The sequence below is a fragment of the Vollenhovia emeryi genome, unplaced genomic scaffold, assembly GCF_000949405.1.
Source record: "Vollenhovia emeryi isolate VEMERY1.0 unplaced genomic scaffold, V.emery_V1.0 DF939187.1, whole genome shotgun sequence".
In the NCBI taxonomy this organism is placed as follows: domain Eukaryota; kingdom Metazoa; phylum Arthropoda; class Insecta; order Hymenoptera; family Formicidae; genus Vollenhovia; species Vollenhovia emeryi.
Window position 1 is genome coordinate 241,430 of NW_011967179.1, and position 12,002 is coordinate 253,431.

At 42.9% G+C, this 12,002-nt stretch overlaps 3 protein-coding genes across 6 annotated transcripts in view; 1 reads left to right on the forward strand and 2 right to left on the reverse strand.

Annotated features, from left to right (window-relative positions):
• Nucleotides 1-2,127, reverse strand: part of LOC105562477 (gamma-aminobutyric acid type B receptor subunit 1) — a 12,453-nt gene extending 10,326 nt beyond the window's left edge. For 3 of the 4 annotated variants that reach the window (XM_012013344.1, XM_012013345.1, XM_012013342.1), the window contains exons 1-2: nucleotides 1,584-2,127; nucleotides 1,271-1,377 (exon numbers count right to left, since the gene is read on the reverse strand). In XM_012013344.1, coding sequence (XP_011868734.1) covers nucleotides 1,271-1,377; nucleotides 1,584-1,653 — 177 coding nt within the window. In that variant the 5' untranslated portion in view covers nucleotides 1,654-2,127. Of the gene's footprint in view, nucleotides 1-1,270 lie in introns of all 4 variants that reach the window. The other variant, XM_012013343.1, reaches the window with a different exon arrangement.
• Nucleotides 2,128-4,655: 2,528 nt separating this feature from the next.
• On the forward strand, nucleotides 4,656-6,506 carry LOC105562478 (mediator of RNA polymerase II transcription subunit 22). Its single transcript, XM_012013348.1, has 2 exons — nucleotides 4,656-4,928; nucleotides 6,020-6,506. Exons 1-2 carry the CDS (start codon nucleotides 4,826-4,828, stop codon nucleotides 6,337-6,339), a joined length of 423 nt encoding a protein of 140 aa, XP_011868738.1. The 5' UTR covers nucleotides 4,656-4,825; the 3' UTR covers nucleotides 6,340-6,506.
• A 74-nt stretch (nucleotides 6,507-6,580) lies between these two features.
• Nucleotides 6,581-12,002, reverse strand: part of LOC105562515 — a 59,709-nt gene continuing 54,287 nt past the window's right edge. The window contains exons 4-5 of the mRNA XM_012013422.1: nucleotides 9,868-10,057; nucleotides 6,581-9,282 (exon numbers count right to left, since the gene is read on the reverse strand). Of these exons, the coding sequence (XP_011868812.1) occupies nucleotides 9,056-9,282; nucleotides 9,868-10,057 (417 nt within the window). The 3' untranslated portion in view covers nucleotides 6,581-9,055. The remainder of the gene's footprint in view (nucleotides 9,283-9,867; nucleotides 10,058-12,002) is intronic.

Sequence of the window (12,002 nt, forward strand, 5' to 3'; positions counted from 1 at the left end):
ATTATGCGGATCTCCATCGATCTTCTGGCGAAGATCAATGAAGAACCTAGTCGTCATCAAATGATATTTAGTGGAAAATTCATCGTTAGGTCGTGTAGTCGTTGCGAAATAAGGTTTGCGATTGAATTTGGACGTTGAAGACCTACTATCTCATAACAGAGGATCCTCCACATCTATAGACGTTAAATATACGTCGACAAGATATCGACAAAGTATTATGCGGATCTTCTGGCGAAGATCGATGGAAGAATCCGGTCGTCGTCAAATTAAACGGTCCGAAAAGTCGCGGTCGATATCGATTTGATCATCGACTCGTGTACCTGGGTATACCCCAAGGGCTTTTAGCGCTCGTGAAAAATGCACGCTTCGCTAAACCGGATCCGACTCCCGATCCTCGGTGATTCTCGCGGCTTTAAGGTCGGCGGGAGGGATAAGGAAAAACGTTTCTCCGCCGCAGTAAACTTGGACGTCGTTATGAGGCAACTTCTAGAATCTGATCTCTAAAGTTTCGGAACGGCTCGCGAAGTTTGTCTTGGAAATTTTGCTCGCGCCATCGATGTCACGGGGTCGTTTATCGAGCAATTCGCGAGCGCGGAAGGCACGAAGGCCGGCGGAAACGCGGGAGGCTGCGGGCAATCGCGATATCGCGTAACAATTCGTCCCTTCTTCGTAGACGAACGCATGAAAATGAGTGGGGGAGACGCGATGTATCTCTTATCGAATGTACAATACAAGGACGTCGCGGCGAGAAGAGATAAACGGGCCTCTTGGGTCGAATTTGCCGTTTGCGAGTGTTTTAACCGCGGCACTTAATTTGAAGCACACGAGCAGTCTACCGTCAACTTGGTCAATTTTCTATCTTTGTTTCGCTCGCGGAACGCGAGAGCGGTTCTGGCTTCTGGGAGAGACTCGATCAAAGCTCCCAGCAGGCGTGAAGTTCTCGGGCGAAGAAAATACCAGATCGATCGCCGACTTTCACTCGATGACGTCATGTGCATCAATTGCTAAATCCAATCGCCGTTAATTTCGGCGGATATAAATCATTGCTAACGCGGGGAGTATCTTGTTTTCACCAGCCCGACAAAACTCGAGTACCCTACGGGGAGAAGAGGAGAGAAAAGTTATACGACGTGACGTTTTCGCGCACGCGACGAGTGGAAAAGACGTTGAACATCTCACGACGTCGTCGGAATAAATGGAATGTGACGTTCACCCCCTGGCCACGTTCGCGTCCACCCTTTTCGCGACTCGCGAGCAGCTGCCTCTTTACCTGGCCGCCCTGCCAGCCGCCCTCGCCAGCGACGGGGAAGATGCCGCCGATGTGCAGGACGTTCTCCTCCTCGTCTTCGGGTGGTAGCGACGCCTCGGTCCAGAGCGCTGCCATTAAAATCACAATTAAGCCCAGCAACATCGCGCATCGTCGAGGAAGGCCGCTCGCCATTCCGCCAGCGGCGTCTTGCTCTCGCGCGCGCTCGCTAATACCGTGCGTTCCTCCCTCCCTTTCTCTCTCTCTCTCTCTCTCTCTCTCGCACCTCTCGCTCTCTCTCTCTCTCTCTCTCTTTAGATTCTCTCCTACGACATACCGGGTGTAGTGGGACACGTAGTGGCAAAATCGGTGGTGTGCAATGTCGTCGAGAAAGCGCTCACTGCCATCGTCCTCGCCCGATCGACCTCGTCGCCCAACTAATCGAACACCTCTCTTTCTCTCTTTCTCTCTCTTTCTCTTGCTTTCTCTATCTTCCCTCTCTCTTTCTTTCTCTTTACCACCCTCTCCTTCTCTCGGCTTCGCGACGCTGCTGCGTTCGATCGCCCGCGAATTTCCTCGCGCGAACGTCACCCTCCTCCACCTTGGTTCCTCGTCCGCTCCGTCGCCCCTCGCGTTCGCGCGATGCTCTCGCGATCCACCGAAATCAATTCCGATTGCACAATTCCCGCCGCCCCCGAGGGGACGACCCCGTCGTCGACGTTTCCCTCGGTCCCGACTTCCAGTTCCGCGCGAGCTCCGCGCGGGCTGCTCGTCTCCGCGCGAGACGCCGGAGATCCTCGGCGCTTCCGCAGTTGGGTACCGACCAGGTTCTCGTGCTGGATCGTACGCCGACGCCGCGCGCTTCGCTCGGGTTACTCGGTTACTGATTACCCGTCGCGCGCGAGTGGCAGGCGAGGGTGGCCACCCTCCCCCACCCCACCCCCAAGAAAGATATATCGAGACCGAGGCCGATTCGATCCCCGTCCGTGTCGGACAGGCGCGCGAGGGACGACGATTCGCGGTCACACTGCGGCTGGAGAAACGGAGGGGACGGCGCTCGTACTTCCGGTCGCGCGCAAGGGCACGTTCTGCGTTCGCGTGGCTGGGAACTTGGCGTGGTAGCGGAGAGAGATTCAGAGCGAGCTTCGCGGGCGTATTCATATCGATTCCCAACCCCCTGGAGGGTCACCGGGAAGCCGAGTGGGGTAGAATGGCGGACGAGAGGAGTGGGGGGGGGGGGAGGGTTCGAGAGGGCGAGGGAGGATGGCTCCGTGAAAACGGCGCTTGCCTTCGAGTGAAAATCAATATGGCGCGGGCGATTCGAGTGACGATTGCCGCTGATAAGGGAGATTCTTGTCCTCGTCGATCCTCTCGGAGGGGCTCGTTCCGATCAATGAGATTTGATAATTTAAATGCAATTCGAATGCTCGAGATACCCGGCAGACGTTGAATGGCAGTGATAATCCAGATGCGGGATATCGGAGGATCGAATGTCGAATCCCTCGTTGGTTCACGCGATCCATGAAAGCGTGTCAGCTGATTCTCTCGAAATGTGGCCAATCTATCCCCAGGTAGCGCAGCGAATTCGCAAAGTGTTCCTCAAGTCTCCTGCCTTTCTGAATTGCAATTCTTCGGGAATTCATAGAGGAATACAATGAAAAATGATTCGGGGAAGTTACACGCGCCACAATAAACTTTTGACGAATTACACTTCAAGGCGAACTGATTGCGGCTGATTCTTCAAGAATTCTTCAGATATTAAATTTTCTGTACTAGTCGATCTGTACACAAAAGCCACATAAAAAATAATTTGTATATTATACAAATGTTTTTATGAATTAACAGTTCTAGATGCAAAAGGTGCAAAAAGTGCAGAATCACTCCAGCACCCCTTTGTCGGCGATTAATTCAACCGGCACAGACTTGTTTACGGAAAAATTTCTAGTTATATAATTTATTGTATATCGATATTTATTGTATATCGATCTTCTTTCTTTTTCATGTTTTATCAATTAAAAAAAATGGACCGTACTTATTATACGGGGTGTCCCATTTTAACTTGGACAGTAAAATATCTCAAAAACTAAGCCGAGCAAACAAAAATGTTTCAGACAAAAGTTGCTTGGTTTCGAGGGTGCATAGGATGGTGTCATTAATTTGACCTTAAATAGTTGCTCGAAGGTCACGCGAAGGTCACCTTCAATTTTTTAAACGGAATTCCCTATTGTTTATTGTACCATCTTATTCCACTGATTAATATGAACAACTTTTGTCCGAAACATTTTTTTTTATTTGCCCAAACCTTTTTGAGATATTCAATTTTTGTTTGCTTGGCTTAGTTTTTGAGATATTTTACTGTCCAGGTTAAAATGGGACACCCTGTACATTCGTGTGATATGTATATTATCTGCTTGATAAGTTAATTGAAGTTGCATGTCTTAAATTGACCCGAGGGAACGTCATGTCAATAATGCTTTACAATTAACGGGGGAAAGAAAGCTAACGAGCAGAAAGGGAACCTTGAAAGTTGTACTGTTGGTTTCTACAAATTTGCCATTGTACCACACAGCACCGAAATATTTCAGAAAGCTCTCAAAAAGCTGTCAATGAAATATGAAACCTTTTAAAAAAATATTTCAGACATGTTTCAGATACATGAAATGTCCGCGTAGATGATCGAGATATCATAAATGTTTCTGAAATATTTCTGAATGCTTCGGAAATATCTCTTAAATGCTTCAAAAATATTTCTGAATGATTTCTATATTACATTTCAATATTAATTTCCAAGTTATCTTTCGGAAAGCTTTCTGAAACTTGTTTTGCTGTGTGGGGTATTGCGTCGCGGAATGTTATATTTCAGTTGGCGCTCTATCGGATATTTGTAGCAAGCATTTTGCAAAATTTCTTTTCGAAATTGACTGTCGGCGAAATTTTAGCGATTTTTTCATCCCTCTCTCTCCTTCTACACGTTTAACCCTCGCGTCCCAGGGAGAAGTGACTCGTCAATCGGTGTCGAAACGATGTTGAATTGACGTCGAATTGACGTCGAATTTGACGATGTCGATGTCGAGTCGACATCGTTTCGGCGAATCATATCTTTCTGGGGTTTCACGCTCGATATATCCGTCTACACGCCTATATAGTTTGCATCCCGGCATTGCGAGTGGAGAGACGATTCTCTCTGGGCGGAACTTTTACACGCGTGCGTCAATTGCGTCTGCTCGCATGATCGACTTCAGCATATTCGTGCTATACGACAATTTTCTGCTAGACTTATCCCTAGCAGCATAATGTATTGACGCAACGCTGGGAAATACGGAAATCTAACATTTCCCACATTGGCCCAATATTGTAACCCTTGGTCCACAGTCTTGCTTTAGGTAAATTCCGCATACGTCTCTCCTTCGAATGAACTCAAGAATCGAGCACCGGAGTCAGCGTATCGTGTGCGCATGCGCGAGACATGTTCTCCCTCCGTACTTGCGACCGGCCGCCGTCGCGTTCCCGCAAATCTCACGTCCTACGAGGACGTCGTTGACAGTGTTACACGTGTCGTTTCGTTTTTAACGCGACACGATGGCCGCACAACGTACGCTACCTCAGAGTAAAGAGGCGCTACTGAAGTCGTACACGACGAGGCTCAAGGACGACGTCAAGTCCATGCTGGAGAATTTCGAAGGTACCTCCCTAGATTCGTGCCTGAATGTCCTAACCTATCGTCGGTTGGCGTTTTTTCGTTATTTCAAGTTATTAAACGACAGCTTCTTTTTTCTTACTGATGTGCCGTGCACTCCTATGAGTAGCTTAGAGACACCTTGAACTTCCGATAGAAAAGAAAAAAAAGAACCGTTTTCGCCATCGAACTTGCTTTTGTGCTTGAACTTTTGTTTGTTTCGTCTTTCCTGGTTTTTTTTTCCGTCCAATTGTATATTTATATTCGCTGCAGAAGGTACAGCTAGCGCAGTCGCAGCGGAATTATAATTGCAGCATTCGATAATTTTGATCCTCGTCCAATTATCTGGATTTCCACCTATCGAGACACGCGATGCCACAATTTGAATCACTATCTCGGACGTTGCTTTTGTCAGAGCTTGAGCTTGACTTTGTTTTTCATCTAAAGTACGGATACAAGTTGCAATTCTTGATTCCCTTCGTTTTAGACATAGATAGACCACGAGATGCACCGAATTATTTTTCCGGTGGAAGATACAGAAGATACGGAAAGTATCTGCATATGTGACTATATATTTTATTTAAAAAAGATACCAAGCTCTGACTTTTGTTTCTGTCTGTACAGTAGAATACTTTCCCCGAATATATATCCATTCAAAATGTCTTATATTTTGTGCGAGCCGGTGAGACTGAAAATTCTTCGTTCGACAAATAACTATTGAAGCTTCAGTGCTCCGTAATTTCGGTTGTAATTTCCTAAAAAGTCCATAACGTGTTTAGATGTTTACGAATCGCGGAGCTCTGTTCATCTTTGTGTCAGCCAGTAGTGATAGTGCAGCAAATCAGAAATGTTGAAATACTGAAAGCGATACGAGACATTATTGGGCACAGCGTTACCAAAGGCATAAATATATAGAAATAAATGTAAAAAGTTACGCGCGGTAATTATTCTTGAACTATGTTCTTATGTAGACTACATTACTATGTAAAAAGACGAGTTTCGGAGGAGGATTTACATTAGATAATTTTGAATCTAATGATTTGCGTTCCTTGTTCTTTCGTGTTTTAATAATTGCGGTATGTTTCTGTTGTTTTCAGAGATAATTAAACTCGCCAAAGGGGAAAATGACTCTCAACTATCTCGAATGACGCAGTGCGAGCAAGATACGTACGAAATGCACGTCAGAGCAGCTAACATTGTGCGTGCCGGCGAGTCATTAATGAAACTAGTCTCCGACATAAAGCAGTATTTAATCCTGAATGATTTTCCCTCCGTAAACGACGCCATAATACAAAACGGCAAATTATTTAGAACCAAGCAAGTAGAATGTGATCAAAAACTGGCCTCTCTGAGGGACGACATGGCTGCGGATTTATACGATTTGGAAGAGGAATACTATACGTCAATATACAAATAACAACAGTTTAAGTTTAGCACTAGTTTAACGTTAGTTTAAGTCCAAGCTTAATTTAACGCTAGTCCTGTAATATATGTGAGACTGTTTTGCAATCCGATTCACAAAATATGACTTATTCGTTCAACTTGTACATTGTCCATTTATTTAAATAAATAGGATTAATTTTTTATAATGTTTTTTTCTTACCCGCGTTCTTTTACTCTTGTGAGAATTTATAGACAAGAGTCCTGAATAAGAGAAATAAGGAGTAATTGTCTCTTTTATTACTTCGATATTTTGTAACACATAGACAATACATCACACTTTTACATATTTAAGAAGGTAATAATATAGATCCAGTGGCGAGCGTGGCGCAGAAAAATGTGCGCTGCTTAGCAAATGAACGAGAAGATCCGAGTTCAAATCCACGAATACCGCTGACTTTTTCGGACGTTACCTCTCTAAGGGAAGTGGTAACCACCGAGAGTATTCTGCCACACACACATACTACTGGCGAGTCTGGTCGCCATCAAGTCAGCAGCCCTGACACCAGACTAGGATGCAGCAGGCATTATCACCTGTCCGTCTGAATTCTGATTCCCGAAGTACTCGCAAGAAAGTGGAGACAACTTGTCGAGTCCCTATGTTCCGCGGCGGAATGATGGGCTTAATTAAATTAATTAATATAGATCCAAGCTTCAGTTATCAATAGTTACCTCACAATCGTTTTTACTTATTATTATTGTTTACTCGAAACGTGGTATTCTGCGCTTCTGTACAACTGTAATTTACAAAACTGTTACACAGCTCTCCTGTATGGAGCAAGATTACAATTGATCGATTAATTAGCAAATTAGAAAGTCTATACGTATACAGTTTTAATTTGGAATGTTGCACAAACGCAATTTGACTTGCTCCTTGCGATATTCATGTATTGCAGCAACGAGTATCGACGACTTGCTGGGTCTGACAAATAATTGGAAATTATGTTTTACGCTATAAAAGATTAACAAAAAATATCACAGTGTAAGACACAACGCTGTGACACAAGAACAAGTCTTTCAAACAATGCGGCACATCACAAACTATTCGGTGAACTGATACAGCCTTTATCTAAATAAAGTAAACATATTTGAAACTCGTAATAAAACGCAGCAGCAGTTTACTTTTGATGCATCCTAATAAATTATCTCTTTATCGCGTTCTTTCGCTTGAATCAGTCCACTGTCCAAGTGAAATCATATTGACTACATATCGTTTTACAATCATACATTATTAAATACCTACACCTACACGATTCAAAACAATGCTTTCGATTATCCGTGGTAACGCATCCGAGATGCTACATATAGAAGATACAAGAAATTAACATGAAAAAGAAAAGAACAAAAGTAATACAAGACATACAAGAAAGCTGATCTTAAATTAAATTTCTTTTTCGAACTTTCGTGATTCGATTAACTTATCCTGAATGGCTCTGCGAGACCCACAATAATTTAGTATATATACAAAATTCAATTCCCTTAAAATTAATAATTAACATTAAACCGCCGTTTTCTCCTATGCAACTCCTATGCTGGAAAGCTATTAGTTTTATGTATTTATGATGCTTGGAAAGTAAATGCAAACTCACAATCGGTATGAAAAGTCGCATACGCTGTAATGGCTTATCTTCGCATTTGCAAGGCATAGTATGATTTGCCATACATTTCGGTACAAATGACGGTGTGTCTTGAAATTTACAATTCTTACAGTTTTGTCGAACTGGAACACTTATTGTACATATACATTATTAAATATACTATTAAAAATACTAATAAGTAGACTTACGTTCTACTTTGGCAAAAAACGTTTACAAATCTAACAACTCGAGCTGTTCCTTTTTCCCCGGACCTTTTCCCCCTCCAATTAAATCTCAAAGACGTTCCATCGTTTGCCTGTTTTTCTACAAAAAAAAACCTTGCATAAAACTCTGGCCTTTTACTGGCAGCTTCAACACTCACAGCTTAGCATTAAAGTAATCTCAAAAAGGTTACAAAACTCGATTCTCTCGTCGATTTATACCTCTATCTTATAAAATATGCCAGAAAGATGATATGCTCTGTTTTTATCTTTTTTTTCCTCTAAGCAACGAAGTATCAGTCGCCGGGCTCTTCCTTTCGCGAGTGCTATTATAAAAAAAAGCAGCACTATATAACGTATCTTGGCAGTTTCGATGATTCATCGTGTAGGAAAAGTCCGTTGATTTGACATAGCGTAACGATACAAAATAAATGCGTATGCTTGGAATGATACTGTTAGTCCTTAATTATCTAAATAAACTTCGTTTTGAATATTCGACGCGTTCATGAGCGGAGATTGCGTTTTTGATTCCGTTTTCGTAATAGAAAAAAAAAGTTTGCTTAATTTAATATCTAATAATCTAACGATAATTGCGACTTATCTGTGGTCCGACATATCGTCCGGTCACGAACGCGAACGTTCTAAATCTGTTTTCTATGAAAAATTCGCTTCGTACGGTTACATGAGCATTTGTCGTAAATCTTTCCTTTTATTAAAATTTATCATAATATATTGATTCTCTTGCATTTGTATGGTATCTCGCAATCTTCTCGTCGCTAGAAAAAAAAAGAGGAATACTTATTGTTACCCTTTTCTCGTTTCGTTCGTTCGTTCGTTCTGTTGCCGCGGAGGGACATTGAGCTACTGATGGTGAAGCGTTATTCTACATTTCTTTTCAATAAAGAAGATCGCCGGTCGTCTCCGAGCCCCAAGCACCCGCGTCTTGAGCCGGTCTCAGGTATTCCACTTCGCTCGCATTCTCGGTTTGCCCGGTTGTCGCCGTTGTCGTTGTTGTTGCAGTCGGGGTGGGAACCATTAGTATGGCCCTGGTAATGCCCAGCTCGAAGCCTTCCGACGTCAGGTCCACTTTGCTAGGTGTGTAATTGGCCAGGCCACCTCCGCCTGCAAACAACATGCACTGAGCACGTTCTCTCTCTCTCTCTCTCTCTCTCTCTCTCTCTCTCTCTCTCATTCTGCTCTTATCTTTTCCGTCTATTTAATTTAGCTTTCGTTCGTCGATTAAATAATCCAAGTTAAACTTCTCCGAGTAGAGATGCGCGAACCCATGCTCTAGCGTGGACAAGATCGAATCGAATCTTTTAAAATACTTTCGAATCGAATCGAATCTGCTCGTGTTCAAATTCGAATCGATTTCCCTTGGGCTCGCGATATTTCGAAAGTAAAGCCATATAAACTCGATCATTTTTTTTCAATTAATTGTTTGTAATATTTTAAAAACGATTGTATCATTGCATTAAAAATCGACTCGTCGATGATTCGAATTCGCATCTCTCTGATCGAAAACGAATTCGATTCTGATTCGCAGCGATTCGCACATCTCCATCTCCGAGTAATCTGGAATAAAAAAATTTTCGGTAATTTTAACTTTTTTTTCTCGAATACTTTGAGCTATATTAATTTCAACGCGCGCGCGCGCGTTTTAACTTAATTATGACATCGCAATCGAGTTCTCAGGTTCGACCTTACCGAGAAGGGACGGCATGCTCGTCGTCGTGCCGGTCGTTGAGGAGATCTTGTTGTTGCTCGGCGTAGGCTGCTTCTCGATCGCGGAACCAGAGGTCTCGCCGTCCACGCAGCTGGTCTCGCCCTCGAGGATCGACGCCTCGCTGGGGTATTCGAAGGTACGAGTGGCGGTGTCGTCGAACTGTATCCGATGCTGAAATCACAATGGTCCAATTAATTCGAGTGGCCGTAAACGGGCGTAAACGCGAGACGATTTGCATATGGGGGGAGAACCATCGCGGCGATAAATTAATTTATGCGCGGGCGGGCGGGCATGAAGAATCGGCGAGGGTACTCGCATATGTAAACACGCGTTACGCGGCCGGCGCGGCGATTTATGCCTTCGCCTTTTGCGCCTTCAGCGCGGAACAGTTATACGCGGAAAAATTTCGCGAAGCGCGCGCTTCACTGTAATAAGCGTTGCCGCCGCGCGGTATAAATGAGATACGGGGAGAACAAACAACGGCAACCGCGTGTAATGTAGCCTCGAATAACAGTAACCGGTCACACTCGATGCTTTTTCGACCTGCGAGCAATGAGCGGGGGACGATCGCCGGCTGCCTCTGTCCGTCGTCGTAAAAGTCTTCGTCTTTCGCTCGTCGCATGTGCCAATTGTCAGAGCAAACAACTTTGCCAATGGTCACGAGAGTTTCGGTCTAAAGATTCATTACGTATATAATTTCATAACTAATGACGATAGTATTAAGAGGATCCCAGTCATCTGTTTTACCGACACATTCGAGTGTAGTTTTTGAAAATGTTTTTATTAGCTTTTATGCACAAAATAGTGCCAGGATAAGTTGCGGGCCGCATAGCAGAACATTTTCGCACTTAAAACACTCCGGTCAGAAGTCTAATGAAAAAGATATTGCTATTTGAAAGTTTCAATTTTTTAATCGCGAGCAATTTGAAATTGGCTTCATAAAATTACAAAATTCTTCCGCACGATTATAGTACGCGTAAAAACAAAGCGGGGGGGTGCACGACTTTATATAAAGAACGAAGACAAATTAAAAATATCAGCATGTGAAGCTGTCACTTAACCACAATTACTTGTAAAGCGATATTTTTAATTTCTCTTCGTTCTTTATATAAAGTCGTAAACCCCCCGCTTTATTTTTACGCGTACTAGAATCGTGCGGAAGAATTTTGTAATTTTATAAAGTCAATTTCAATTTGCTCGCAATTACAAAATTTCAAATTTCAAATACCAATATCTTTTTCCCCCAACTTGCCGTCGCACCTAATACAATAGGCACAGCCAAAATTCTTAGCTAGCCCAACTAAATATTAGCTATGGATACGTTTAATCGACCTTTTCTGGCTATTATTTAATCTATTTAATAAAATACAGGAGTACTGTGCAACGTTTCGGCCACTGGTTTGGGTCCTTATCAAGCACAGTTCTAAAATTGAACAGTCGGAGTTACAAGATTATCCTAGATGTCAATGCCATTGTAAATATAAATTTTAAAGATTAAACATAATTGTATAAAAATATTGTGTCTAAACAAACCAGTGGTCGAAACGTTGCACAGTACTCCTGTATTTTATTAAATAGATTAAATAATAGCCAGAAAAGGTCGATTAAACGTATCCATTGTTGTTTATTACTGGCAACCTAAACAAATCTATCAAGTTTACATATTAGCTGTCCATATTTTACAACTGAAATTTAGTTGCTGCATGCAATTTTGAGCTACGGCAGCTACATTTTTCTTCTCGTGTACAGAATAGAACTCAGCCGCGGTACGAGAACTGATGACCTCGCTAATTATAATATCGATATCACGAGTCCAATATTACTTGAAACTTGAATACAATCCAAATGTTAACAAAACAGTGCACCATGTTTACCTAGTAGCAGAATGTAATGGTGAAGGAAGAGACGCTATTAAAGAATATTACTGCATATATAGGAATAGTGCTCGTACTGCTGTGCCCGTACCATGTGGATCATTTGGTATCTAGGGTATGCTAAAAACCTTTCTAATGGTATACAGATATCTTTGTAGCGTAGCAACGACACATTTGTCATCTTGGACAGTTCTGATGATGAGTCATCGAACGAACCAAATGGCATTTTTAGAAGGTCAGAA

Excerpts from the sequence above, each read along its gene's own strand:
- LOC105562478 (XM_012013348.1), top strand. The coding sequence starts at position 4,826 with ATGGCCGCACAACGTACGCTACCTCAGAGTAAAGAGGCGCTACTGAAG. Across the intron at positions 4,929-6,019 it reads CATGCTGGAGAATTTCGAAG|AGATAATTAAACTCGCCAAA; the intron begins GTACCTCCCTAG and ends TGTTGTTTTCAG.